The sequence below is a fragment of the Mixia osmundae genome, assembly GCF_000708205.1.
Source record: "Mixia osmundae IAM 14324 unplaced genomic scaffold scaffold_12, whole genome shotgun sequence".
Taxonomy (NCBI): domain Eukaryota; kingdom Fungi; phylum Basidiomycota; class Mixiomycetes; order Mixiales; family Mixiaceae; genus Mixia; species Mixia osmundae.
In genome coordinates this window covers 289383-314284 of record NW_014575552.1, presented here as the reverse complement: position 1 = coordinate 314284, position 24902 = coordinate 289383, and the positions used below count along the sequence as shown (strand labels likewise).

The 24902-nt window shown below is 56.6% G+C and overlaps 11 protein-coding genes across 11 annotated transcripts; 5 read left to right on the top strand and 6 right to left on the bottom strand.

Moving 5' to 3' along the window:
• Positions 1–99: 99 nt before the first annotated feature.
• Positions 100–3129, top strand: L969DRAFT_54144 (uncharacterized protein; the record flags this gene model as incomplete). The annotated part of the gene is made up of 5 exons (XM_014710004.1): positions 100–1473; positions 1525–1903; positions 1958–2040; positions 2095–2267; positions 2316–3129. The coding sequence occupies 5 exons, from the start codon at positions 100–102 to the stop codon at positions 3127–3129; spliced, it is 2823 nt and encodes a 940-aa protein (XP_014565490.1).
• A 184-nt stretch (positions 3130–3313) lies between these two features.
• L969DRAFT_19927 (glycosyltransferase family 32 protein) lies at positions 3314–4938 on the top strand (the record flags this gene model as incomplete). The annotated part of the gene is made up of 3 exons (XM_014709850.1): positions 3314–4619; positions 4669–4751; positions 4801–4938. 3 exons carry the CDS (start codon positions 3314–3316, stop codon positions 4936–4938), a joined length of 1527 nt encoding a protein of 508 aa, XP_014565336.1.
• Positions 4720–8271, bottom strand: L969DRAFT_90474 (uncharacterized protein). Its single transcript, XM_014710003.1, has 4 exons — positions 7556–8271; positions 5937–7510; positions 5023–5884; positions 4720–4977 (listed from the first exon to the last, which is right to left on the bottom strand). Exons 1-4 carry the CDS (start codon positions 8242–8244, stop codon positions 4887–4889), a joined length of 3216 nt encoding a protein of 1071 aa, XP_014565489.1. The 5' UTR covers positions 8245–8271; the 3' UTR covers positions 4720–4886.
• A 102-nt stretch (positions 8272–8373) lies between these two features.
• L969DRAFT_96940 (uncharacterized protein) lies at positions 8374–14380 on the bottom strand (the record flags this gene model as incomplete). The annotated part of the gene is made up of 8 exons (XM_014710002.1): positions 8374–10152; positions 10200–10795; positions 10846–12655; positions 12713–12870; positions 12909–12997; positions 13431–13496; positions 13550–13654; positions 13713–14380. 8 exons carry the CDS (start codon positions 14378–14380, stop codon positions 8374–8376), a joined length of 5271 nt encoding a protein of 1756 aa, XP_014565488.1.
• Positions 14381–14533: 153 nt separating this feature from the next.
• On the bottom strand, positions 14534–15225 carry L969DRAFT_611493 (uncharacterized protein; the record flags this gene model as incomplete). Its single annotated transcript, XM_014710001.1, has 3 exons — positions 14534–14827; positions 14880–15161; positions 15212–15225. The coding sequence occupies 3 exons, from the start codon at positions 15223–15225 to the stop codon at positions 14560–14562; spliced, it is 564 nt and encodes a 187-aa protein (XP_014565487.1). The 3' UTR covers positions 14534–14559.
• Positions 15226–15301: 76 nt separating this feature from the next.
• Positions 15302–16132, top strand: L969DRAFT_79376 (uncharacterized protein; the record flags this gene model as incomplete). Its single annotated transcript, XM_014710000.1, has 6 exons — positions 15302–15336; positions 15389–15451; positions 15507–15598; positions 15654–15684; positions 15732–15821; positions 15872–16132. 6 exons carry the CDS (start codon positions 15302–15304, stop codon positions 16116–16118), a joined length of 558 nt encoding a protein of 185 aa, XP_014565486.1. The 3' UTR covers positions 16119–16132.
• A 1-nt stretch (position 16133) lies between these two features.
• Positions 16134–17110, bottom strand: L969DRAFT_54007 (uncharacterized protein; the record flags this gene model as incomplete). Its single annotated transcript, XM_014709999.1, has 6 exons — positions 16134–16266; positions 16316–16418; positions 16465–16612; positions 16670–16785; positions 16827–16909; positions 16968–17110. 6 exons carry the CDS (start codon positions 17108–17110, stop codon positions 16134–16136), a joined length of 726 nt encoding a protein of 241 aa, XP_014565485.1.
• A 93-nt stretch (positions 17111–17203) lies between these two features.
• On the top strand, positions 17204–19596 carry L969DRAFT_90466 (uncharacterized protein). The gene is made up of 9 exons (XM_014709998.1): positions 17204–17289; positions 17346–17382; positions 17440–17543; positions 17595–17606; positions 17657–17738; positions 17797–17935; positions 17990–18172; positions 18222–19308; positions 19358–19596. Exons 1-8 carry the CDS (start codon positions 17246–17248, stop codon positions 19097–19099), a joined length of 1479 nt encoding a protein of 492 aa, XP_014565484.1. The 5' UTR covers positions 17204–17245; the 3' UTR covers positions 19100–19308; positions 19358–19596.
• On the bottom strand, positions 19138–20896 carry L969DRAFT_105609 (uncharacterized protein; the record flags this gene model as incomplete). Its single annotated transcript, XM_014709997.1, has 4 exons — positions 20311–20896; positions 20173–20260; positions 19358–19901; positions 19138–19308 (listed from the first exon to the last, which is right to left on the bottom strand). The coding sequence occupies exons 1-4, from the start codon at positions 20465–20467 to the stop codon at positions 19138–19140; spliced, it is 960 nt and encodes a 319-aa protein (XP_014565483.1). The 5' UTR covers positions 20468–20896.
• Positions 20882–23224, top strand: L969DRAFT_96934 (uncharacterized protein; the record flags this gene model as incomplete). Its single annotated transcript, XM_014709996.1, has 3 exons — positions 20882–21513; positions 21565–22644; positions 22693–23224. 3 exons carry the CDS (start codon positions 20882–20884, stop codon positions 23222–23224), a joined length of 2244 nt encoding a protein of 747 aa, XP_014565482.1.
• Positions 23225–23307: 83 nt separating this feature from the next.
• L969DRAFT_19916 (uncharacterized protein) lies at positions 23308–24820 on the bottom strand (the record flags this gene model as incomplete). The annotated part of the gene is made up of 2 exons (XM_014709849.1): positions 23308–24536; positions 24592–24820. The coding sequence occupies 2 exons, from the start codon at positions 24818–24820 to the stop codon at positions 23308–23310; spliced, it is 1458 nt and encodes a 485-aa protein (XP_014565335.1).
• Between the last annotated feature and the right edge of the window lie 82 nt (positions 24821–24902).

Below are 24902 nucleotides of genomic sequence, written 5' to 3'. Positions count from 1 at the left end.
GCACGCGCGTTCTCGTCACGTCGCGCGAGTTGAAGGTCAGCGAGCCGTCGACTCACTCTGTCTCTGTTCTCTGGTGTCGCACGTCCCTTTGCAGCGAGTATGGCAAGCGACAGGAAGACTGTCTCGCGCGCGGGAAGCAACACACCTTCGCCGCGCAAGAAGCAGCGCATATCCCCTGAACGAGCCGGAGAGAGCTCAGGGCCAGAAAAGGCAGAGTGTTCCTCAGATGAGGAATCGCCAGAGACGCCATCGACCCGCAGAGTGACCAGATACTCAGGTCTGTCGAATCTGGCGCGTGTCGACTCCTTCACGCTCGACAGATCGCCCCCTACCTCGCCGAGCAAGAGTCACCGTCTTTCGATGTCGCCTACAAAGAGCTCGCCTCTCAAGAAGACCGCATGGCCACCAACGCCCGTCAGTCTGGCCAGTCCGTCAGCTAGCGCAACTCATACTGTGCGAGCTGCTTCGCGCTGCCCGAGCTCAGACGGCATGCTACACGCAATCACCCTACGCGTCGGCGATGTAGTCATGATCGATGGCGACGTAGACATCGTCACAAGCACGGACTGGCTCGTTCCGGGCGTGCGCAGCAATGCTGCTCGTCAACGTGAAATGCAAGTCGAGCAGACGAGCGAGGAGCGCAGATTGCTTCGAGAATCCGAAAAGAGCTGGAAGGCGACCCAGGCAGATTTCGACGATGGACTGGAGGATGACGTCAAGATTGCTGTGATAGCAGATCTCTACAAGGACGAGCAAGACGAGATGTGCATCACCGCACATTGGCTCGCCCGTCCTAAGCATGTCTGGGCCAACTGGGGCGGCCGCGAAGCTTTCCAGGAGTTCTGTCGAGCAGAAGCGATCCACAACACGCCCTTTACGACAGCAAAGGGCGAGCTCTATTACGTATGGGATGCCAAGTACCAGGAAGTACACGCCAAGTTGGCAACGCTTGGCAGGTCGCGCAAGCTAGCTGCTCTTCAGTCTGCAGAATATGAGCGCCTCTCCAAACATGCTGCCTCAATGCTTCCGCAAGCTGAGGACAAGGTACACGTCTCTCACATCATGGGACACGTCAAAGTCGTCTCGCACGAAGAGTACCTCAAGAGCCATTCTTCGGTGACACAGACAAGGCGTCAACGCATGATGGACGAAGACGAGCGAGACGATACCACGCCTGTCTTTTGGGTTGGTCGTCTCTTCACACCGACGTTGACGCATAACATGACGCGGTGGTTCGACAAATGGTCTTGGGACGAGATCACTATGTATCAGCGTCAAAATAAGACTTGGCATATCAACTTTGTCGACGTCAGGAAGGACAACGGCAGCAAGACTTCAAAGCACAAACAGAGCAAGATTGCCAAGACAGTGTCGAAGAGACTTGTCGCGCCCACCGTCGAGGACGAGCTGCTCGCGTTCGATGGCCAGGAGGAATCTAGCAGCGACGAGGACGACGATGCAGATGCGTTCTCGGTCAGTCTCTGATAGCTCCCATCATCCTACTGACGCTGACATGGAGGGCAGGATCACGTCACCACGGACAATGAGTCGGAAAGCGATGCTTCCGCTGATGAGGCAGACGAAGCATCTGATGACGAGCTCGAGACGCCCGCACAGAAACGAGCAAACGCAAGAGCGGATCAGAGGGCAGCAAAGCATAAAGCGGCCATCATGGCACGCGCAAAGCAACTTCGACAAAAGAGGCAGGCTGCACGTGCGATCGGTGCCCAGCTGCCTGCCATGCCCCAGACTGCCCAAGCCAATCTCAGTCTGTTCGAGCAAGCACGGCAGGCTCTACACGTTGGCGCCACGCCGGATTACTTGCCAGGACGTGAGGCCGAATTCGACGAGATCGAGGCTCATCTAGAGTATGCGATCGAGCAAGGCAACGGCACTTGCCTGTGTATGTTTGCGGTCCACCCTCACGGCCGCGAGCTTCCGCTGATTCGTAGTGCAGATATCGCTGGTGTGCCAGGAACGGGCAAGACGGCTACTGTCCAGAGCGTGATCAAGGAATTGCAATCGCAAGCAGAGACCAGCGTGCGTGTTCACAGGAGACCTCGAGTCCATCAGGCTAATGGGTACGCACCACAGGATGGACGTGCATTCCGATATCTCGAGATCAACGGCATGAAACTCAGTAATCCGGAGCAAACATTTGTCAAGCTGTGGCACTTTGTATCTGGCGGGCAGAAGGCGTCGCCAAAGCAAGCGCTCGCTTCTCTCGATCAGTACTTCAAGCATCCCAAGCCGGGTCGCAAAACATGGTACGTAGCTCTGATGGATCGTGGTACCGAGCTGAGAGCGCGAATCAGTGTTGTGCTGATCGACGAATTAGATCAGCTCTTGACAAAAAAGAACCAAGTCGTTTACAACCTCTTCAATTGGCCTCATCAGCCTCACTCGGGTCTCATCGTCGTCGCGATAGCAAACACGATGGATCTGCCTGAACGCGCTCTGCAAGGCAAAATACTGAGCCGGCTTGGCGGGAATCGCATCACGTATCGGCCTTACACGTCTGCTCAGCTCGAGAAGATCATCCAATCCCGACTGGAGAACCTTGCGGTCTTTCAAAAGGCTGCAGTCAGCTTCGTCTCCAAACGTGTCTCGACCGTGTCGGGGGATGCTCGGCGCAGTCTCGATATCTGCAGAAGAACGGTCGAGCGGGTCGAGCAGGCCAATCTCATTCGGCTTGCAAAAGGCGAGAAGGAGAGGCTTATTGACCCTTCAGACATCCTTGCGACAATCAATGAAGTCAACAACGGCGGTCCGGCGACATTCATCAAGAATGCGTGCTACCATCAGAAGCTGATGCTCGTCGGACTTGCCTTGTGCATGAGAAAGGCGATACTGGAAGACAGCAAAGCAGCAGACGTGCCGCTCGATACGCTCCTACGCTGGCAGACAAAGTACTGTCGCGACTTCGGCGACCTGACTCAGCCCACCAAAGGCGAACTGTTCGCGTGCTTGGAGTCGCTGCAGGCTGCTCAGCTTGTGCTCGCAGAGACTTCGCGTCACGATATCATGCTGCGCGTCCGTCCAAAAGTCTCGGAAGCAGATGTCAAAGCGTCGCTCGAGGACGACGCGGAACTGAACCTAGGAAGACTTGTGACGAGCAAGCTGATCTAGCATGTGTATATATACGTGCCTGTTGTTGACAAAATCCTCGTCTTGTCATGATCACTTGCGGGATACAAGGTTTCGCGCAGTGCTGTTGTCCTGGCACCGACGCGTTACCGATCATGCATCATGCGATAGCCGCAGCTGCTCGGCAACAGCACGCAAGTGTTCATCACCAGCGGATGCGACGATCATGAGAGGCGGTTATGAGCCGCTCGCCGGGCAGTCACGCTCGGCAAATGATCGACAAGTCAAGTGGCGACCTCATAATGTCAAAGCCCGACTATCGGATTTCGTCGGGACACTGGACGCTGTCTTCGATAGATTGTCACGAATCCGACATGTGATCCTTGCCGTCTTGCTCGCTGGTGTCTTGCTCTTGGCTCTGACGGGCACACGCTCGAGCTCGCAAGCGCTACGCAGCCTGAACGTTGCGTCAGCCAAGTCGGCAACGAGTGCTGCATACGAGCAAGCGGCACTGTCGAGCGCTATCAAGCGATTGCCGTTTGCCAATATCACCACAGCCCGATGGATCACTTGGGCCAACGCTAGCGCGCCCTCTTGTCCCGAGCTTGGCTGGCCAGCAGATGTCATCTACGCCAATCTGGGCTCGGTGGACTTGCAGACATATGCCCGAGAGATCCTCGACTTTGCAAGCTCGACGTTCAACAACTCGAATGTCAGACTGGACTCACGAGCGAGCGGAGCAGCCAATGCTGCAGGCTCACTGCAGACTGCACCAAGGACGAACGATTCCATTGCAGATCTCGCACGGCAGTACTTCCCACTGCCGAACGCTCGATCCACCCTGGGTGACTTCTTGGACGGTTTGTTCGGCTGGCTGATGGCCAGGCCAGAGCATGCTGCTGCTACCAATGCGCGCTATGAGCCAGAGGATAGGATCCCCCACCAGCTTTTTCAGACCGGTCCTACGCCGCACACAGATCAATCGATACAGGTGTTCGAGCACAACCAATGGATCACGCATAATCCTGGCTGGACTTACGACTACTTCGACGACGATCGACTGAGCGCATGGGTCTACCAGGAGTTTGGCACGGACGGCCTCGTTGCCCGTGTCTGGAATAAGACTGCTGCCGTACCAGTGCTACGCGCCGATATCTTTCGCTATATGGTCATTGCCAAAGAAGGTGGCATCTACACCGACACTGACACAGTCTGTCTGAAGCCGGTCGACGATTGGTACGGACCCGGTGACAACGATACTCGCGCAGACGAGCCGCCTAGCATGATCCTCGGCATCGAGATCGATGTGATGAACAGGACAAACTGGCCCGAATGGGTCAATCGCCCCATCCAATTCTCTCAGTGGACTATCGTCGCTGCGCCTGGACATCCCATTCTCATCGATGCAATGCGCCGCGTGCTTGACAATATCGATCAATCAGAGCAGCTGCACTGGGCAACGAGCAGCGAACGCGAGCGCGACATCTGCGAGCTCACTGGTCCTGGCCCATGGACAGATGCGATTATGCGTTGTAAGCTCTTGGCAGCTTGTGCGGATTATGGCTGACGAGCTGCTATCAGACTTGCTTGCAAAGTCGGGCGTCGTCTGGTCAGACCTCAGAGATCTCGAGGGCTTTGGCAGACGCTTTGGCGACGTATTGGTGGTTGGTTGCTCATTGCTACCTTTCGCGCATGGCTGATCAGTGCTTGCAGCTGCCTGTGACGTCGTTCAACAACGGAATGAGGGCCTATCATAGCAATTCTAGAGATCCCTGGGATCCAGTGGCCTACGTATCTCATCAGAGCGCAGGCTCTTGGAAGACATCGCATGCAGGCCTCGACGACACGTAGATGTACATTCTTGTTGTTGTGACAATCAACATTGCTAGACTTAGTACTGCGTCATGTGTGAGCATTGCACGTTTGTGACATGGCCTCCGTACCATTTCATCGGCTGCAGGACACTCAGCGGTAGAATGCCCGTGAATTCCACAGTCGTCACAGAACAGATCATCGCTAGCCAGAACAGGCTGGCCGGGGTCGTCCTCGTCGATGAAGCCATTCAGCCTCGCTTTGTTGACAAGGTTGACATAGCGTTCCATCTGACCGAGCTGTTGATCCATCTCCTCCTCTTTGAAGATCTTGGCCTCGACGAGCGATTCGAGATCGATTATCTCTTGGTTGAGTCGCCGCACTTCCTCTTGCAGCTCATTCGACCCGGACGCGTTTCCTGGTCCGCTCCTGTCCATCTCAGCCATTAAGTTCTCGACTGTTGCCTCCAGCGCTTGTTGAACATCGCGCATGCTCTCCATCTCGGCAACAAGATTTTTGTTCTGGGCTAAAGTCTCCTCGTTTTCGACCCTGAGTTGCGCGAGCAGCACATTCGCATCGTCTCTGCTATTGGTATGCCCGTTCCCGTTGACCTTGAACGTGGAGCCTTGCGTCCGCAGCGAGGCTAGTTTCGCATCGCGTGCTGCCAGTGTCGCCTCAAGCTCGGCGAGATCACGACTATCTTGCTTGATGTCCTCCATTAAAGCTAGCTCCTCAATGAGTTCATCTTGTCGTGCCTGCGCCTCTGCTGCTTTCTCGAGCGCCGAATCTCGCTCTACCTGCGCTGCGAGGAGCATCTGACTGATTCGCTTTAATTCGTCATTGACTGTGGCGATGGTTGTCGAGCTGTGTCGGAGGGTCTCGAGCTCGTCGCGCTCGGCTTCCAATCTTGTCTGGCTGTCCCTTGCCGCATGCTCTGCGGCTTGCAGCCTCCTAGCGGTATCTGCCGATGAGACGCGCAATTGCTCTACAGTCCAATCAGTACTGGCGGTGGTCAACAGAATCTCATGACCGCTCACCGTGCGCAACTGTGAGTGTTGTCAGTTCTGTCTGCATTTGCAGCTTCTTGCCCTCGTGATCATCCGCTTGGCCCCGAACGGCATCGAGCTCTTGCTCGAGGGCTTCCTTGGCTTGCTCAAGCTGCTCCTCCATGTGATTGATCTTGCGCCTTAGGTGAGCATTATCAGCTTTGAGCGTCTCATTGTCAATTGCAAAGACGCTCGATCCGGGATCGGCGCTTGTGACAGCCTTCTCCTGCTCGTTACGAAAACTGTCCAGCTCGCGCTGTGCATCCAGTAGCTCTGATTCCGTGCTTTGCTGCTTAGCTCTGATATCAGCTATTCTCGCTTCATATTGTCCACAGAGCTCTGCGCCGGCAACTTTCAGCCGTTCGACTTCTTGCTCGAGGTCTCGTCGCGTCGAGCCCATACTTTGCAGATCGCGATCGTGTCGGCTTTCGATTTCCGAGAGTGTCGAGGCATGGATGCTACTCATTTGACGCAGCTTCTCGACTTCTGCTGCATGTCCTTCGCTCGCTTGCTGAGCGCGATCTTTGTGCAACGTCAGATCCTGTATGCTTGCTTCTAGTAGGTTGATGCGAGCCTCAAGCGCAGTTTTTGTCGACCCTGCATTGTCCAGCGATTTCTCGAGGCGCTGCTTGTCTGCTAAAGCCGACATAAGATCTTTGTTCGCCAGATCTGTCTTTGCTTCTTGCTCGGACAGCATCTTGCCCATTGCAGCAAGTTGGAGCTTGATTTCGGCCGTGCTGCTCTCTTCGCGGATGCCAGCAGTCTCAAAGCCCCCACTGTCGCCCGAAATTCCTCGTGCGTGCAGCTGAAAGGATGCGCGTCGATTGACGCTGGGCGAGCGCGGAGCGTTGCCAATGGAGCTGAAGGAGGCCTGTCGAGACATTGATCGGACGGGAGATTGCTCTAGATTCTGTGCATGCGGATCTGCAGACGAAAGTCGGCGACTATCGACAGCATTACGGACATCGGTGCTTTGCCGCCGACCGACTAGTGCGCTAGAGGTCCTGCTGACAGAAGGTGCAACGCTAGATACAGACCGGGACAGACTCGCATCCAGCGCAGTGGGAAGCGGTGGCACTTCCGGCGTGTGTGTCGGCTTTGCAGATAGCTGTCTTGCGCGTACAGGCGTGCTGACAATTCGATTCGTCACGCTCGCCGATAGTACTCGCCCCTGAGCAGTTCCAGAAGTTGAAGGTACACCGAGCCCAATCGATCTGCGCGTCGAGGCGGGCGGAGTAGGCGCGGCTGCAGTTGAGCGTGATAGGCTTTTGCCTGACTTGCTCGTTGGTCCATCAGGTGTGGGTGATGTCGAGCCATCGCGCCGTTTGGCCAGCTGAGCAGAGGATATGCCTACCAGCTGACTTGCTCTGGAGCCCTGTGTGATTTTTGCCTCTGCCTGCCTGGCTTGACTGTACGTCCGCTGGGGCGCAACCGACATACGTGGCTTAGCTTTGACAGTCTTACGGATGGGCGATACGGGGACGGGCGGCGGCGCCATAGCAGCGACGACCTTTGCTGCAGGAACAAAGATGCCGCATAGTGGTGAGCATTCAAAGTAGCGCGTTCTGCGGCCCGATCAGCTGACTCTGGACTTGCGTGCGCGTGCATACCCTTGTACGCTGCCATCATTTTTGCCCTTGCCTGTAAAACCTGGTGCAAGCTCCAGTCCCGCCCATTGTCCAGGTTTGAAGTCGACAGTGCCAATATACCGGAGGATGCCCTCATATCCCAGCGCGCGAACGCTGTCGCCTATCGACAAAGCAGGCACATTCGCGGAATCAGTTGGTTGCACGGATGTCGAGCCTCGGAAAGGTGTCTTCGTGGGCGTTGAAACCGCGTGCCCTACGCTCTTGCGCATTGCAGATGTTGGTGTCTTTGGTCGCGGCAGCGCTGTCTTTGAGCTGGCTTCTGTGTCATCACGATGAGCTCGCACGCTGCTCGATGACGCCTGAGACAGTCTAGAATTTGGCCGTAGCAACGATGACCCCGGTCGGGGCGGTATGGATCTGTCCATGCCCGCGCGCTGAAGTGGTGTGCCGTTCTGAGCGCCATTGACCGACGATGATACTGAATTGGACGTGTGTGTACGTGTGCGGACTGACGTGACCGGTGTGGCAGGATCAATGGTATCGTGGATTCTCGGATTGTTGGCCTTCATTGCCTCTCGAAAGAGTGCCATCTCTTTCGACTCAATGGCCGCAGTCCCGCCTGCAGGCGCCGGCTGCGGCAGACCCATGCTGACCCTTTTGCGAGGTGAGCCAGGCGGTTCTGGTGTGCTTGGCCTCGGTATGTACGACATTGTGCCTATAGCGCTGGCGCCCAGCGCGGAATCGCTGATGTGACGAAAGGCACGCGACACGAACAAAGTCGCCACCGCAAGGTAAGCAGGCAGGCATCGTGCAACATGCAACATGGCACCATACAACATCTATAGATTGATAAGCTCACTCCTGAGTGCGCCGCATGCGAGCGTAAAGTCGAGTCGCGACAGGGGCGATGGTCGCAGTTGCTTGGGCTCAAGCCTGCCGAACCTTGCTGGGATGAGCTGAGCTTCTGAATAGAGGTTAGCGTTGGCAGTCGAAGCTAGCATGCTCTGAGCGATCCGAGTGGTCGATTGATCGCTGAAGACACGAGACTCGTGCTCGCGCAAGTCTTGCACTGTCGTGTTACCGGACGCGTCGCCCGGTCCTGCAACGACAACGGCTGACGACACGTACGACCCCAGAAGCGATGAGATGCTTTGTAGAGAGACGCGTCCTTTTCCTGCAGCTGACGAGACCGAACCAGCCGAAGAGACGCTCGTTCGATTCGTTGGCCACCTCGACATCGTTGGACTGGGGGGGCCTGATGACTTGTAGCTGTGCATCGACGTCCGATGACTTACTGCATCTTCATCGTCAAGCTCGCCGAACGGCAGATTGCCGAATAGATGCTCAGGAATCGGCACAGCAGGTAAAAGGGCTTTGCCGAGCTGGAAGAAGCCATCGTCGCGGTCATCGCGTTGCTTGACATCTGCCACGGGGCCCTTCGGGAATGACCATGCGCGAATGAAAGAATCGCTGCGGCCATGGGAGGGCTGTACTGGTAGTAGAGGCAGTGTCTCCTTCGACGGCGTCCTGGGATGAGCATCTGACGACGCAGTCGAGCAAGCGCGATCACCATCCGAGTCGAGCTCAGGCACAGGCAGCTCGTGGTCTGATTGACTGGCTGACGAGGGCAAAAGTGTGCTCTGCGAGCCCGGCATCACCGTCGTGATCTGATCGTCCAATTCTTCGTCTTCTTCTGGCAGCGTCTGCAGATTTCGAATGGTCTGCGAGGCAGATATGCTCATCTGTTCACTCTGCTTCCGGCCTGATGCGAAAGACGTGGCATGAGACGGCGGCGAGGAAGGCTCTGAGGAGAATGACAGATCCTCTGACATCTGTCCGGACGAGAAGCTTTGTCCGTACGAATTCGTCGACGCATCGCTTGCCTGACGTCGTGAATAGTCATCGAGGGGCGCCGAGCTTACCACGGGCGTCGTCTCGCCTGTAGGCAGTGACATTCCAAGCATATTAGTTGTAGGTTGTGCGAGAAGCTGGCGCTGCAGATGCTGGACTTGACTCCGCGCTTTGGCAGTCTCCGAGCGCTCCTTCTCGAGCGTCGCAGCCATTGAGAAGATCTGGTCACGCATCTCGCCAATGAGACGCGCTTGGGCAGCCGCTAGAGCGATGTCTTCTGCGTTGGACTTGCGTGCTTTGTGCTCGTCGGTCGTAGGTGCCATTGCTTGACGCAGGCTATTGACCTCGGCTTGGGTGGCGGCTAACCTATCGCCAAGTTTGCGCACTTTCTCGCGTGCGGTCGCACTCTCCTTGCGTTCTTCGTCTATCCGGTCTTTTTCGCGTTCAACCGAACGCTCGAGATCAGCGCAACGGCCCCGCCAGCCATCGACATCGTCTTGCAGAACGCCTCGTTGAAGCTCGAGATCCGCGAGTTGTTCGCTTGCTTCCATCAGTTGGGCGCGCAACGCGTCGGCTTGGGCTTTGTGTTGCGATGCTTCGGCACGTTTCTCAGCATGTACGTTATCGAGATCCGTCTGAAGCTTCGCAACTCGCTGGCGAAGTGGTGTTGCTTCCGTGAGGTCGACTTGCCGCGCTTCCGCAAGCTCTACGGTCAAGCGCTCGACCTCTGCCTCGAGGCGAGCAATCTGTGCATTATCATCTTCGGCCTGCCTGCTGCATTAGCTCTGCATACAGCTAGTTACGGGATCGTTACCTGGCTCTGGCTATGTGCGAGCATGGACACATTGGGGCTGAACATTGGCACGGTGGTAGCTTCAGTCTGCGTTGAGACTGTTGCAGTCTTGTCGCTCATCCAAGGCGGCTGACTAAAATAAGAGGTGGGAGATCTGGGCGTTGAGTTGCTATCTGTGACGCCCGGCGAGGTGGCAGTTGTAGAGGGCGAGCGCGCGACAGGATTAGATATTGCTCGCAGCGGTACAGCTCCTGTCGCCAACGACAAAGGAGACCGATGAGAGACAGACGTTGCTGAGCTGGGAGTGGGTGGCAGCGATCCATTGATCTGCGTCTTGTAGCCAAGCGAGCTCCTCTTTGATGAAATGCTGGTGCGGCGCGCTGTCGATACAGGAGCGCTTGAAGGGCCACTGACGGGAGCAGCTGAGCTGGCCGTGCCTAAGCTGAGCGTGCGCAGACCTGCCGGCGTAGACTTCGAGAGCGTCGCGCCGACCGGCAAGGCGAGGGGCTTCGGTGGCATGCTATCTGAGGGCGACATAGTCGCAGATCGAGACATCTGACTCGGAGGGACCATTATCGAAGCTGGCCGAGGACGAGGTCCTTTTGCGGTTTTTGAACCTGTGCAGTCCATGTCAGCTCTGCATGCGGTCTTTATACATCCGTCTGACCTGTAGACGAAAGTGAGGAGGAGGATGTGACAGATGTGTCCTGCCAAGTCGTAGCATCGTCCTCATCTTCTTCGTTCTCTTCGACGAGCATGCCTAAATCTAGCGCACCGCGGCCGCCGGCAAGCAGACTTGCACTCAGAGGAGTGCCACCATCATTGCTTACGCCAAGTCCTTGCCCCGCGCTCCAGCTGCTGCGCTTGCTCGCCTTGCTAGACTGATAGAGCGGACTGCTTTGGAAGGAGCCGCCGAAGCTAGGCGAGCCCATGAATTGCGCGTGCTGCGGACTACCACTGGCCGAGAAAGCCGTCGAACTGAATAGAGCAGGCGAGAAATGGGGTGAAGCAGGATTGGGCGATCGCAAAGTCTCTGCAGATTCGGGCATGAGGATCTGGTCAAAGCCCATCATGACGTTAGGCGCTGACGGCGCCTGCAGGAACGCTGGCGAGGAATGCGATGATGATGAGGCCGACATACGTCGCCCTTCGAGGGCCATCAGCGACCTTGAGCGCTCCATTGCGGCTTCTTCTGGCGACTGTTCGCGCTCGTCATCCTTTCCAGGCGACCGCAGCCCGCCCATGTTGGGCGTTCCCCCGGGTGAGGGCGAGCCTGGCATCGCGCAATCAAGTTGCATGCCCGACATGACTTCCATGGATTCGCGTCTGGTCGCCATGCTGGACTTGCGCATATGCCTCGACTGTCTCCGACTATGCTTACCCGGAGTCTCTTCATCTACAGCGCTGACGATGGCAGGAGAAGAAGCCGATAGACTGATCGGTGCTGACTGTAGCGCGGACACATTATTACCGAAGCTGCTCGAGAGCACCATTGGCGACGGAGGCGTGATGATGGGCGGTCCGAAAGTGAACGCAGACAAGCCGGGCACAGATATGGACATGTTACGCGAATGTCGCTTTGAATGCCGCACCGACTGACGATTGCTCGCGGCATCGCTGGCGGTAGCTGCAGGTTCTGAGCCCCGCCGAAAGGCGCTGCTCGCTAGCGCGGGCGAGATGGGCGGCTGAGTACGCGACGGCATCATCGCTATGCTTGAGCCTGGTGTGATCTTGGCTTGTAATGCTTCTGCCGCTTGACTGCTGTTCGAGTCCGATTGAAACATGGGAAAGCTAGCGAGCGAGCCTTGTGCTGGACTCGCAAAGAGCAAAGCCGCATGTGGCAGGCTCATGCGCGGATTGTAGCCCTGTGATTGGTGCTCGTACGCGTGCGCATGCGCTGCAAAAGCCTCGAAAGGCTCGGGCGCGGGTGTTGCGGCGGCTAGAGACCGCCTTCGGTCTGAGCCAGGTAGGGCGGAAGTCGGCGTCGAGTGAGCGCTATTCAGATGACTCGCGACAAGCATCGAGATCGAGCCGCGTGATTGACTCTGTTTATGTCTATGGCTCGGCCTGACCGGAGAGACAGGGACTGAGGGGTTTCTGGCCCAAGAAGATCGTTTTGCTGGCGAGGCGGGTGGCCAGTCCGCGGGTGTTGCGGTCTTGCTGCTCGGCGCGCCAGACGAAGCTGTCGGCAGCGGCGTGTTCTGACCAGAAGTAGATGATGAATGAGCGTGGGATCGTTGTTGTACGCTGCCAGAGAGCGGTCTTGTCGCCGCAGGAGCAAGCTGCAAGACAACGCTAGCCCGTTTGCGAGAGACAGAGTGCGTCTTGCTATGCCTGCGCTCGTGTATAGATCGACCGTTGCCCAGAGCGCTACTTGCCCCAATCTGGCTGATCGTGGGTGGTGCAGAGACTGACAGGACTGAGCTCGTCGAGGCATTGCTTGAGGCTTGTCGCGTTCGCGCGCGATAGGCTTGTAGCTAATGAAAGGCATCTCAGCATCGTCTTCCGCGACGTGCATGCTAGCAGGTACGAACCTTTTTGCGAGCATTGGTGAGCTTCTCTTCCTTCTCAGTACCGCTGTAAGAGCAAGAGACGGGTCTCGTCCGGGTCGGTCGGGAGGATGCAGACTGGCTTGACATCGTCTGAGATCCCCTGACTGCACTATTGACGAGCTCGGGCGCAGCCGACGAAGCTGCCGTTTAGAGACAGAGCGTCTGGGGCGCAACTGACTGTCAATTGATCGATAGGGAGGACGAGGTGGTGCCCTTTCGTGGTTGCTCAGGCACGAGCTTTCGTTGTCGTGTAGCCCAGCAAACGACCTGATCAAGCTTATATAGAGGACGGCAGCAGATGCTCTGCTGAATGTGATATCACTGAGGCCTGCTCAGGTTTTTTGCGGGATGTTCGTGGCAGAGCAACGCCCAGAGTCGGCCGTTGACAGCGGCGAACAGGCGAGACAAGTCTGGCTTCTGCACTCCCTCGCAACCGTGTATGTCGAGTCTGAGCGTCTTCTCCTACCTCCTTCTCGCACGGCCGCACTGCGCTGTCCGACTTCTGACACGCTCTCAGTGCTCAGGACTGGGCCCTTTGTCCATCCGTGATCAGTCACGAGACGACGCGATCGACGGAAAAGGACGAAGACGCGTCGCGGGCGCAATTCACACGCTTTGTTTTCAGGCTGAGCAGCTCATGGTCAAAGGCAAATATCCTGTGACTGTCTGACCCGGTCGTGTTTGCAATTATAGCTTTCACCAGTGCGGGATGGCCTTGATGGCTTCAGCAAGATGAAGATGACCGTCGCCTTGCGTCGTGATGTTGCTGCGCTCTTGAGTGATCAGCCAGCGTGATTGCGAATGAAGGGGAAGACCCACTTGATGCAGAGACCGTGGCCGCATCGGTCCACAACGACTTTGTCAAGTTGTATCGTGCCGTCTGACTCGACGGTCATCTTGTCGATGTAGACGCCTGCCTTCGATCTAGGTCGGCGGCAGCAGCAAGCATCAGATGGATTCGACCGACCGACGCAAGACTGACCTCGAGGTCGAAGCATGCGCGGACGAGGCTATGGCAGGGTCCAACTGTGCGAAGTTGGAGCTGCCATGCATGAGTACGTCGAGCTTCGCTTCGAGCATGGCCGCCTTGGCGTCGAGTCTGTCGGCCTTGCGCTGTTTTCGATCGGCATACCATTCGCGCTGATCAGCGTATGATTCTAATCTACCGGCCTCGTACTCGAGCTGAGACGCTTTGGGATTGATCTCTTGGCGGCCAAAGTCGGGAGCTACTGCTGACTTGCGCAACGATTTGTACTCGCGATGCAAGTGGACAACCTGTGCCATCATGGGCTTTACTTCGGCACGCATGATGCCCATCGCTGCTCGTCGCAGGAGTTCGGCTTCATTGCGCAGTTCGTGAGCTTGCCCCCTGAGCAAGTTGATCTCTATGCGCTTGTCTCGCTTGATCTGAGCGCTGACATCACGGGCGGGCGCAGATTTGGTCAAGGCTTGAGGGCTAGCGGTGTCAGGCCCGGCGAACGGAGCGGCATCGACAGAAAGCTGGGCGAAAGCGACATCAATGCCAGAATCGAGCCCGGTACGACGACGGATAAGGGCACTCTCGCTGACATGCTCCTCGTCATCGCTACTGTCCGAGTGCGCATGGGCAGCGACGTCGTGGGCACGCTTAGCTGAGCGGGCTGTCTCCATGTCCGCGTCGCCTTGTATCGTTAGCAGTAAAGACATCTCTTGCCAGCCGAGCGAGGAAGATCAGGAATTATCGTCCCTGAATGGCGACAGGGTGCTTGGCTTCGTTCGAAGTCAAGCTGCGCCGACGAAACACTCTGTATTATCTGACAGTGTCTGAGAAGTGCCAGCAGCAAGGCAGCTCAAGTTGAGATGGTAGCGATAAACTGGCCGACAGCGCGTCGAAAGGCGACATTGTCGATGCCTCTGCCGCTTTGGTGGCTGTCCATCTGAATCAGAGGATTGCGCACGACAAACTCAATGAAGGCGCCTTGGTAGATCTGTTTGAGGACGTGGCGCAGCGATCCGGGTGCGGAGAGATCCGAGAGCAAGAGGAATTTGTAGCCGGTGACGGTCTCGAAGAAGTGTAGCTTGTACGTCGACGTTGAGTAGGACAGGAATGCTTCCTCTCTGAGGTGCACAGTGAGTGTGCGAAAGCAAGAGTAGGAATATGATGGCGAACCTCCCGGCGAGCTTCTTGACCATGTTGCGCAGCGAAAAGACGACGCCATAGACCAGCTTGGCCTCTTCGTCGAATGGCAAATCACGTCTCGAGACGGGCGCGGTAATTGAAGCTACGCTGGCTCTGTCGAGCACGATCGAGTCGTCTTGTGCTCGGAGAGGTGGTGCGTCAAAGGCAGGACAGACACCCGGTAGAGTCGATGCGCCCGGTCGGTAGCTTGTTGGCTTCTCTCGAAAGTCATGAAAGTAGACGCACTCGCAATGGCGATCGTAGATGAAGAGACTGTTCGCACTTCCATCAGCTCTGAGCTTGTCTGTCTGCGCTTGGCTTGCCTGTAGATTGTCATTTTTGCCTGACCGGGCCTGGCCAGTCTCTCCTCGCTTTCGCGCGTTTTGTCAACGAACAGCGTCAGGCGAGCCAAGATGGCGCAAAAGGCCATGTCAGCCAACCCTTTCAAGTCCGTGCCGGGCCCCGAGTTCGTCTACAGAGCTGAGCTGACTCGTGAGTAGGTACATGACGACTGAAAAGTCACCCTTTTGGCGCAAATTCAGGGAAGCGCTCGTCGTCAATCCGTGAGTTTGCCGCATTGTGCTCGCCCAGGCTTGCTCACTGCTGCCATGTCACAAGGGAGTCGAGTACTGGCGTACCTCTGGCGACGAGCAATCGCTTTCCAACGCCTGGATCGCGAGAAGAGGGCTATCGCATGCCCGCCAGCAAGGGTACGTCCTATCTCCAAAAACTGATCGTCTCAGAGCTCACGCAGTCACGGTACAGCGACCGATCCTGCCTTTAATCCATACTACAAGTATGCCGTATGCTCATTGAACTGGCCCCGCACTGACTGCTTGACAGACGTGACTTTCGGCGGATGTACCCCAAAGTCGAGATGGTGACCCAAGATCATCTGTCCAACCTGCTCCTCGCCCAGCCAGAGGGATTAGCGTCAGCTTGCGTCCTTGCTCATGAGTTCGTGTCCGCTGATGCGCGAGCAGATTGCCCAAGCCGGGTGCAGCAAAAGTGGACAACATCGCCTCGGCAGACGGCAAATCGCTCGCCACGCTACCACAACCGCCACCTTCGCTCTCTTCGCTCTACTTCACAGAAGCCGCTCCCACCCAATCGAGCTGGAAGCCGCCTCTGCCCCCGACGCAGAAGAAGATCAGATACGCGCAGAGCTCCGAACCGATCAATGCGGACGAACATGCTTATCATCCTACTGTCAATTATGTTGCCTACTAGACTGCGCAAGCCGCATCATTGCATTGTGTTGAAGATCTGCTCTACTTCCCACGCTCCTCCCCAGTATTTGATCTCGCATCGGGTGCCCCCCTCTCTGGCTATTCGCCTTTGTAGCTCGCGGCCAGTTCGTACGAGTGCCAGGTCTTGTCTGTCTGTCTGTATCAGCCGGACATCCTCGCCCACCATCGGAGACGAACGAGCGCAGGGTCAGCACTGGGCACATGTCGTTGCCACCGTCTCCAACATAGATGACTTGATCGAATCCACCATGTCGCTCGAGGTAGGCCGCCAATTCCGTGCCTGCACGCTCGTCAGCCAGCCAAAGACATATGGTCTGTAGGCTCACCTTTGCACATATTCGGGCTGCAGCCGACTTTGCAATTGTGCTGTTGCTCCTCTGGGCTGATCCGCCGTCGTAGCTTGAGTAAGCCTGTGTCGTCCCATTCTGCCGGATTGGTGACGATCTCGCTGAAGATGTCGGTCATTCTATGATGCTATCGGATGCCTGACATCAGCAAAGGCGTAAATGGCGCAGGGCGTGCCTGGCTGACCTTGAGGATGGTATCGATAAAGATGGAGTTGGAGTTGCTCAGACAGAACAACGTCGTCTGGGTACGTTCCTTGAGCGACCGTACGCCTCTTCGCATGGCTCTATGCTGCGAGCCACCTTGCCAGTCTGAGCAGTGGCACAAGCTGGACACAAGAGACTTGCAAAGGGGAGCTCCTGAAGAGATTCTTCAATTTGCTGTCTAGTGAAGCCTTGCTCGTGCAGCTTGCCAAGGTTGCGCGCCCTGGCATTCAGTGTCGCTCGTTGAGATCCAGAGAATGCAAGGAGAAAAGACGGCCGACATGAGATCAGTCCATTGAACGTGCGCTTTGTCGACTTTCATCGATTTGCGCAGTTCGGGCTGGAGACACTCGAAGACGTAGCGGTCCGTGTCTTGATCGACGAGGGACCAGTCAAAGTCGAAGACGACCAGCCGCTTGACCATCGCTGTAGGAGGATGTCGCTGTGGCGCTGACAGGCAAGCTCGGTCTTCTGGCAAAACGACGCGACGAAGTTGGGCGCGGCGTGCCTCATCGATACAGCGCTTGAGCGGCGATTGGCAAGCGTCGTAGCGGGCAAGATGGACTTTATCGAGTCGCTGGCCAAGCAGGCGTCCCAGATAACGCAGGCACACCATCTCCTGCGCTCATTTTGCGATCTGATGTGCTCGTGCTTTGCAGGATGTACGACGTCAAGTCGATGTACAATCAGGCCAAGGTCGGCCTATCTGTGCACTCAGCCTAGCGATTGCTGAGTACATCCTGACCTCGATAGAATGTCGTCCTCAACTACACAGAAATGGAAGCCAAAGTGAGGGAGGCAACCAACGACGATCCCTGGGGAGCCTCGTCGACCTCAATGACAGAGATAGCCCAAGCGTGAGCGGCCTGCTTGTCTCTGCCGACTCATGCTGACAGTGAGCCATGCAGGACGAATGACTAGTGGGTCAGCAATATGTCACCTTCGCTGCCTGCTGATGCTTGTGCGCCAGCGCGCTGTTCAACGAGATTATGCCGACGATATACTCGCGCTTTACCGAGAAAGAAGCACATCAATGGCGTCAGATCTACAAGGCACGTCCACTGTCTCGTCACATTCAGCTTCATGCTGACCGTGTCGTATATGGTGCAGGCGCTTCAGTTGCTCGAGTATCTCGTCAAGCACGGATCAGAACGCGTCGTCGATGATGCGCGCACACATGTCGCGATGATCAAGATCCTCCGCAACTTTCACTACATAGACGAAAAGGGCAAGGACCAAGGGATCAATGGCAAGTGATCTTACACTCGGCTGTCAGGGTAGCTGAACCTGGAGATCGATGCAGTTCGCAATAGGTCCAAAGAGCTGGCAGACCTCCTCTCAGACATAGACAGGGTCCGCCAAGAACGCAGAAAAGCTCGCGCTGCCAAGACAAAGTATGCCGGCACAGGCAACAGTAGCAATGGCCCATCTTTCACGACCGCCAGTGGAAGCAAATACGGTGGATTTGGCAGCGACTCCTACACAGGCAAGCTCACAACCGATCTTGCCGAACCTATCATCTGACTCGCCTGCAGGACCATCGTCATCACGATGGGACGAGCCAGTGACGCATAGCTACAACGATGCAGCCTCGACTGCGAAAAGACAAGACAAGGATTGGGAGGAGTATGACGAAGGTGAAGACGATCGTGCGCCAGCTCGGTCTTCATCTACCCACACGACCACCACTGCGGCAAAGGCAAAGACAGCTACACCCGCGAAACCTGCACCTGTCAAAGAAGTCGACCTCTTTGATTTTGGCGATGATGAGCCTGCGCCGGCGCTCGCGCCGGCCGCAGCCGCGACGATTGCAGACGACGACTTTGACGACTTCCAGAGCGCTCCCGTCTCTCCGCCTGTGCCCGCAGCCATGCCGGCCCCTGCGCAACCTCAGGCCGCATCGCGTCCGCAGGCAGCCAAGCCTACCTTCTTCGATATGATGAACCAATCGCCTGTCAAAAGCCAGCCTGCCGCTGCTTCGCCTGCGCCCACAATGACGCCCTTGCGCGCATCTCCCGCTTCTGCTGTCTCGCCTCTTCCTGCACAGCAACGAGCCCAATCAGCTCTGGCGCCTCAACCGATGATGCAGCCCATGACCGCCCGACCTTCTACGGCCGCACCGATGACGGCCAAGCCCAATTATATGGCCGCAGCTGCGCCGATGCCCTCGTACGGCAACGGTGCGCCGACCTATCGCTCGTCTAGCCAGCTCCAAGCGACCGCACAGGCAAGTCTGCCCGCATCGACCAAGGCAGACGCATTTGACGATCTACTCGACTTCATGGGCTCATCAAGTAAGAAGCCAACTGGCAGCAATCAGACGAGTATGGCCTCTCTCGCAGCACAAAAGTCATCGAGCAGCATTTGGCAGAGCTCGGGCGGCTCTACTGGTAACAACAGCTCGCTATTCTAGCGCTTCGGAAATGTGCTTGTACAGATATGCATCGTGACTCACACTGGTCCTTCGAAGACTTCGTCAAACCACGTCTTTGCCTTGCCTTGCCAGAACCGCTTCCGTCTCGCACTTCCGCCGAAGAAGATTGCAGGCAAGATCAGGATGTCGTGTGCGCCAGCTTTGAAGCTCACGCTCGTTACGTCGACGCCGCAGTTTTTCATCCGTTCCTGCAGACCTCTGTCAAGGTGAGATCCCCGAAAAAGCTGATGTGCGTACCTTAAGCCGCATGATCTCTGCGTGAAGGACTTCTGCTTTGGCGCTATGTATGAACGTTTTGGGGAATTCGCTGAATAGCGTTTCAAGCTCGTCGGACGTGAGATTTTGGGAAGCAGGCGAGACATAAGGACTCGAGACGATCAACGGCGAATTAGCCGCACCGACGAAATTGTTGATGCAATACTTGCCCGCAGTGTTCATGTCGATAATGTCTTCCGCGTAGCCGAATCCGGAGGGCTCCTCGCCTTGTTTGGGCCCTTCCGGCCAAGCCCACGACATGTCTACCCAAGGTGACAGCAGAAAGAGTCCGCGAGGCATAGGTAGCACGCCCTCATCACGCAAATAGCGTGTCAGCGCGAGAGCGAGATTCGCGCCTGCTGAATCGCCACAGAGTACGATGCGCTTGGCATCGATGCCTTTGACGTCGACCAGATGATTGTAAGCGGATAGAGCGTCCACAAGCTGAGTGGGGAAGCAGCCTCGATTGACAGACCTGTACTCCACGCTGATGCAGGCGTCCACTGAATCATACTTGATGAGATTCCTGGGGATTGCAGAGGAGAAATCAGTAGGATGAGCGCTCAGAACTGCATAAGCGCCTCCGTGAAAGCTTCGGTCAAGGTCAGCTTCCTTGCGTGCAGTGATCGCTCGAGACCGACACGAGCACGACAAGCCCGCGGCCAAGGGCGTAGTCCTTTTCTGGCGCGTTCTTCTTTTCGTACAAGTAGCCCACGCATTCGACGGGCTCTGCGCAATGAGACGCTTTCGCTATACCACGAAGGATGTGTCGTGGCGCAGGTTTGAAATAGCCACACCGCGCAGTCGAGCTGTCGACGTATTTCGTCGGATTGCGACCGAGTAAAGCATAACCCATCTCTGCGATTACATTGCCTCTGTACACGGCTGAGCAATTACGCTCAGATCTTGAGCTACAGATCGGCAAAAAGACTCGCCTGATACCGAGATTGACTCCAGCCAGCCTCTCTCAGGTACAGGACGCATGCTCTTGATGAGATACTTGACAGACCAGATGGGTACAAACACGAAGCCGATCGTCCATAGGACCCAAAGAAGGTATAGGGTCCGGAGCGGCTCTGACTGCGGCGGCATGCTTGCGATCCAGATCCCCTGTTGGGACGGTATTGGCGATGCCACATCGCGGATGTAGCGCTGTGCATGGCCATGGGACTTTGCAGTGAGACATCGGTCGAAGGTCTGAGCTTTTAAGTTTTGCGGAGGCACTACGACACAGCGAGCTTTTACGGACTTGATAGTTGCCGAGAAGAGATGGAGACAGACGCTACGCCTGAGCTCGATCAATGAAGCCGATGAGAGTGAGAGTGACGGCAACGAAGCGCGTCGAGGACGCCGAGGATGCCAAGCTGCGACGATGCTGCCCCTATCCGCAAGTCACCCACGTTGCCGACTGTCCCCGCTCAGAAACACTGCTTGGCTTGATCAGAGAGCTTACGGCCGACTGTCAGTGGGCGCGAGCGACCCACGCTGGCGCTAGCTTGAACCGTCATGTCAGCGATCACAAGACGTCAGTCTGAGGTGTCTCGTGAGAGTCCTCAGCCTGCACCTGCCCCGGGAAGCATCACAGATGGTCATGCAGTCGGTCTCCATGCACCCACGCTTGGCATGATCCTCGGCATGACGCTTGGCGTGCTTGTCATCGCACTCTCTTTTGCTTTCTGGAGAATCAAAAAGACCCAGGGCTGGCTCGACCAGTCTGACCCGGCATGGTCCTCACTCGGTCCTCGTGAGCCGGCAAGAGGTCCGGTACCGGTGGGACATGCTCCTCACCCGTCTACGGCAAGCAGCATCACAGCACTCACCAATCTCGAAACATCTCCTCCCAACAACGGCAGCCAAGCAAGCGAGACACAGCCACAAAGCTTCCGACAAAGACTCGCATCCAATGTACCAGCCTCACCAAGAACGCCTGGCTTCCTGCGCACTTTTCTGTGGGGTAGCACTGCACAAATGTCGAGTACCGCCAGAACCAACGCTGCCGCGCAACAAGCTCGAGCTGGTTCGACCCAGGCCAATCCGGACGCGCAGGCCAATGCAAGCTCCCGGCGACCTCAGGGTCCGCGCGAACAGCGCAGAGGACGGCGACAGTCACGTTCCAGTACACGCACCGTCCCTCCCTAGTCAGTCTGGTCTGCTTGAGCTGCCCTCTGTACACTGATACGCGCACGCAGTTCCGAGATTCCTGCCGATGAAGAGATGACGCTCGCTAAAGCTGCTTCGGACGGAATGGGTTTCGAGGGTATCGTTGAAGAAGCTTTGTCGCGCGGACAGTCCGCTGTGTCGCAGACAGATCATCGCGCCAGTCAAGCCTCGACCACGCTCTCTATCAGGCCGCTAGGACGGCATGGTCACGTCAGCAGTCACGTCCGGCAGTCTCAGACTACTGTGGGAGGTCAAACTGTCTATCACGACGCCAACCTACCCGATCTGCCTGACTTTCGGCCGGACGAGGACATAGTCTCTCGTGGAACCTCACGCGGTCTATCTGGCATGACAGCGGCTCCCAACGAAGATCCCACAAGACTTACTATCCATTCAGGCACAGCAGGCACTTTCTACGAAGAAGTGCGCTCGGCGCTTGCAGAATTACCACCTGCCTACTTGCATCCTGCTCGCGATCATTCATCACCTGCGGCGATCTTAAGCGATCAGCCGCCCGCTCATTGGCCGCTCGATTCGGCAGGCGATTCACGTACCTCAGGAAGTGACAGTGCTGCACATGGGCAGTACCCCGGTGGCTATCCATTCGATGGCTCGCGATACCATGTCCCAGATTCTGCTCGGCCCTCGTGTGACGTGACAGACCAAGACCATTCAAGAGATCATATCAGCATCACCGTACATTCCACTCAGGCTGCACCAGGGAACGACCAAGTGAGAAGTTGGCTACCGCACCGATGGCGCGCGTCTCCCACTAGCGATACTACTCGTCTGACATCTGTCGGTTCTCGTGCCACTTCTGCAAGTCCGGAAACGCTTCTGTTGCCTCTCAACCAGCCCGTATCGGATGCAAGGCCTCGTCACCGGTTCAACCCTTTTGCACGACATAGCTATCGCCACTCGACTCATCTGGCGCCGACGAGCACGAGAAGCAGCGATGGCTGCACAACGCTCACTTTAGTTGACTCGCGTACTTCCCATCAGACTGGCCCGAGCGCACGACGCTATACCGTCGGTGGAGCATCTCCCTTGAGCACGACTGACGTCTCTGAGCCTTTACGAGACACACTTGTGCATACGAATTACATCTAGTGCGTCTGCCTCTTCTGTAGGTACGCAAACTGACAAATGAGCTACAGTCCGCGCAATGGTCTGTCGCAAGCTCAGATGCGCTTCCTCAACTCGCAGGAGCATCTTGACCAGATGCTTCTCCAGACCGACACAGACGTGCCTCCCTTCTCGCATGCTTCCGAGGAAGATCTGCTCACTTCCACGCGATCTGTGGACGCCGATTCGAGCCAGACCGTCCTCCCGTTCGCTCAAACTCGGGCACCTCAGGTGCACATCTTCGAAGCCGATCATCCTGCGCAAGTCGACACGACCTCGCCCGATCAGCATTCTCCTGTCGAGCAGCTCGTATCGCCGGACGCTCTGTCTCCTAGCGCAGCACGCATGTCGGTATCTTGTGAGCCTGGTGGATCTAGTTTGCACGATGAAACCCCGGGCTTGACCGTTCAGATCCGCGTCAGCTCGCCTGTCAGGTCATCAACGCAAGATGATAGATTGCTGCGCGGTCGTCACTCCCGCAGCACGATTGAGATCAGACCACGAGAAATGCGTATCTCGTTGCCTTGGTCATCAGCGACGGTCGAGATGTCACATATGGGCTAGCGTACGAGGTCCCAAGGGGTAAGTGTAAGTGTGTTGCTGTACATGCAAATGAAAACAACATCTAACAAGGACTTTGCTTGTGGTCATGCTGCGATCTTTGCTCTGATGATGCTCTTCCATTCTTCGAGCATTGCCTGACCGGCATGCCGACCTGGCCAGGTACCCACATCATCGTCCATACTGATTGGCCTGTCACGTTCCTCCGCAGGCTCGTTGAGCCAGTCTGCGTCTAGTAGCACGGCAACGTCGCCAAGGAAAGTGAGCCAGGGTGATTGGGACCAGTTGAAAGGATCCGCCGATCCGACCATCCAGGCTTCCATCTGCCTTCGGACGCGCTCAAGGCGGTCCTTGATCTGATCCGCGCGTGCTCGTGTAGCGCCAGATCGTCTGGGTGTCGCCCACCGTGATCTTGTTGACTCTGGCGTATTCGAGGTCTTTTGGGACGGCGCGGCGAGAACAGCCTCGAACGTCAAGAACCAATAGCGAACAATGAGTTCGAGTACACGAAGGCAATCCCAGTCGTGCCAGTCGTGCATCGTGAGCGTCCTCGCGCCATTGCGTCCTCTGTTACCGAGAGTATAGGCCAGATCGGATGCGTCGAAATCTGACGAATGTGAGATGTGGTAAGAGACGGGCCAGGCTAGCTTGTGTGCTATGAAGTCCGAGATCTGGTTCATGATCAGGGAGACGGCATCGGATGCTGACAGCTGGCTGATGTTGTTCGACAAACTCGGTGAATGCTCTGGCGAGATAGTGTTTGTGCTTGAGCGGGCTAGTAGCTCTGCTGAAGCTACAAGGCCCTCGGGGCTGCGCACTCGCGCCCTGCCGTTGGTCTTCAGGACGCGTATTGACTCTGTCTGCGCTTTGAGCGCGAGGTTTTCGTCGTTCGTCATCAGCAAGACAGGCAGATCTGGTCTCTGAGCTCTGCAATGTAGCGCACAGTCCAGTATGACGTCGTCGGGGGTGGTGTGCAACGCTGACCGCGGCGGCACGTCGCCCTTGCTCTGAATCTGTAACAAGCCGGTTGATTGAGTAAGCTCTCGAGTGACGGAGGCTAGCCAGGTCGTTGCTTCTCGAGCAGCCAATGCGACCGTATTCGCATGATCACCCGTTCGAGTAGATTGACAGCCTTTGCTCAAGCCGTCAAGCTCGTTCACGACGATAGACGGTACGATGAAAGTGACGGGATGCGGCGCAAAGAGTGTTGGGCTCGCAGTTGCAGCTGAGGAGGCAAGCGATGTCTGCGCAGGACGGGAATAGCTCACGACAGTACGGGCGACGAGGTCGAGACTGTCGATGAGGATATTGGTGTCTGTTCGGTTGAGGCAATGAGCTCCGTGGCCTCGGGACAATGTGTCTCGACCGACCTAGCACGATGACGAGCTTGCCCCAGTCTTGCGTGCGCTGCATAGCTCGTGCATGTGCGCTCTGAGGAGTAGCAGGCGAGGGGGACCTGTGGGCGTGCATGTGCTGAGCAAGCTGAAGCGAGGGATACTCGACGGTGTCATCTTGCATTTCGACGTCATCGTCGTCGTCGTCGCCGTGCCCTTGCCAAAGAGCATACTGCACATGGCTGTGTGCGACTTCTGCCTGCATGCTGGCTTGGGGCACCAATCAATATCACAGTAGAGTCAATGTCGTCATTAGGGGCTGATCAGTGATAGAGCTTAATTAACGC

Excerpts from the sequence above, each read along its gene's own strand:
- L969DRAFT_90474 (XM_014710003.1), bottom strand. The coding sequence starts at position 8,244 with ATGTCGTACATACCGAGGCCAAGCACACCAGAACCGCCTGGCTCACCT. Across the intron at positions 7,511-7,555 it reads AATGATGGCAGCGTACAAGG|AACGCGCTACTTTGAATGCT; the intron begins GTATGCACGCGC and ends ATCGGGCCGCAG. Across the intron at positions 4,978-5,022 it reads GCCGATGAAATGGTACGGAG|TCTAGCAATGTTGATTGTCA; the intron begins GCCATGTCACAA and ends CGCAGTACTAAG.
- L969DRAFT_90466 (XM_014709998.1), top strand. The coding sequence starts at position 17,246 with ATGGACTTTATCGAGTCGCTGGCCAAGCAGGCGTCCCAGATAAC. Across the intron at positions 17,290-17,345 it reads AAGCAGGCGTCCCAGATAAC|GATGTACGACGTCAAGTCGA; the intron begins GCAGGCACACCA and ends CGTGCTTTGCAG. Across the intron at positions 18,173-18,221 it reads TGGCAGCGACTCCTACACAG|GACCATCGTCATCACGATGG; the intron begins GCAAGCTCACAA and ends ACTCGCCTGCAG.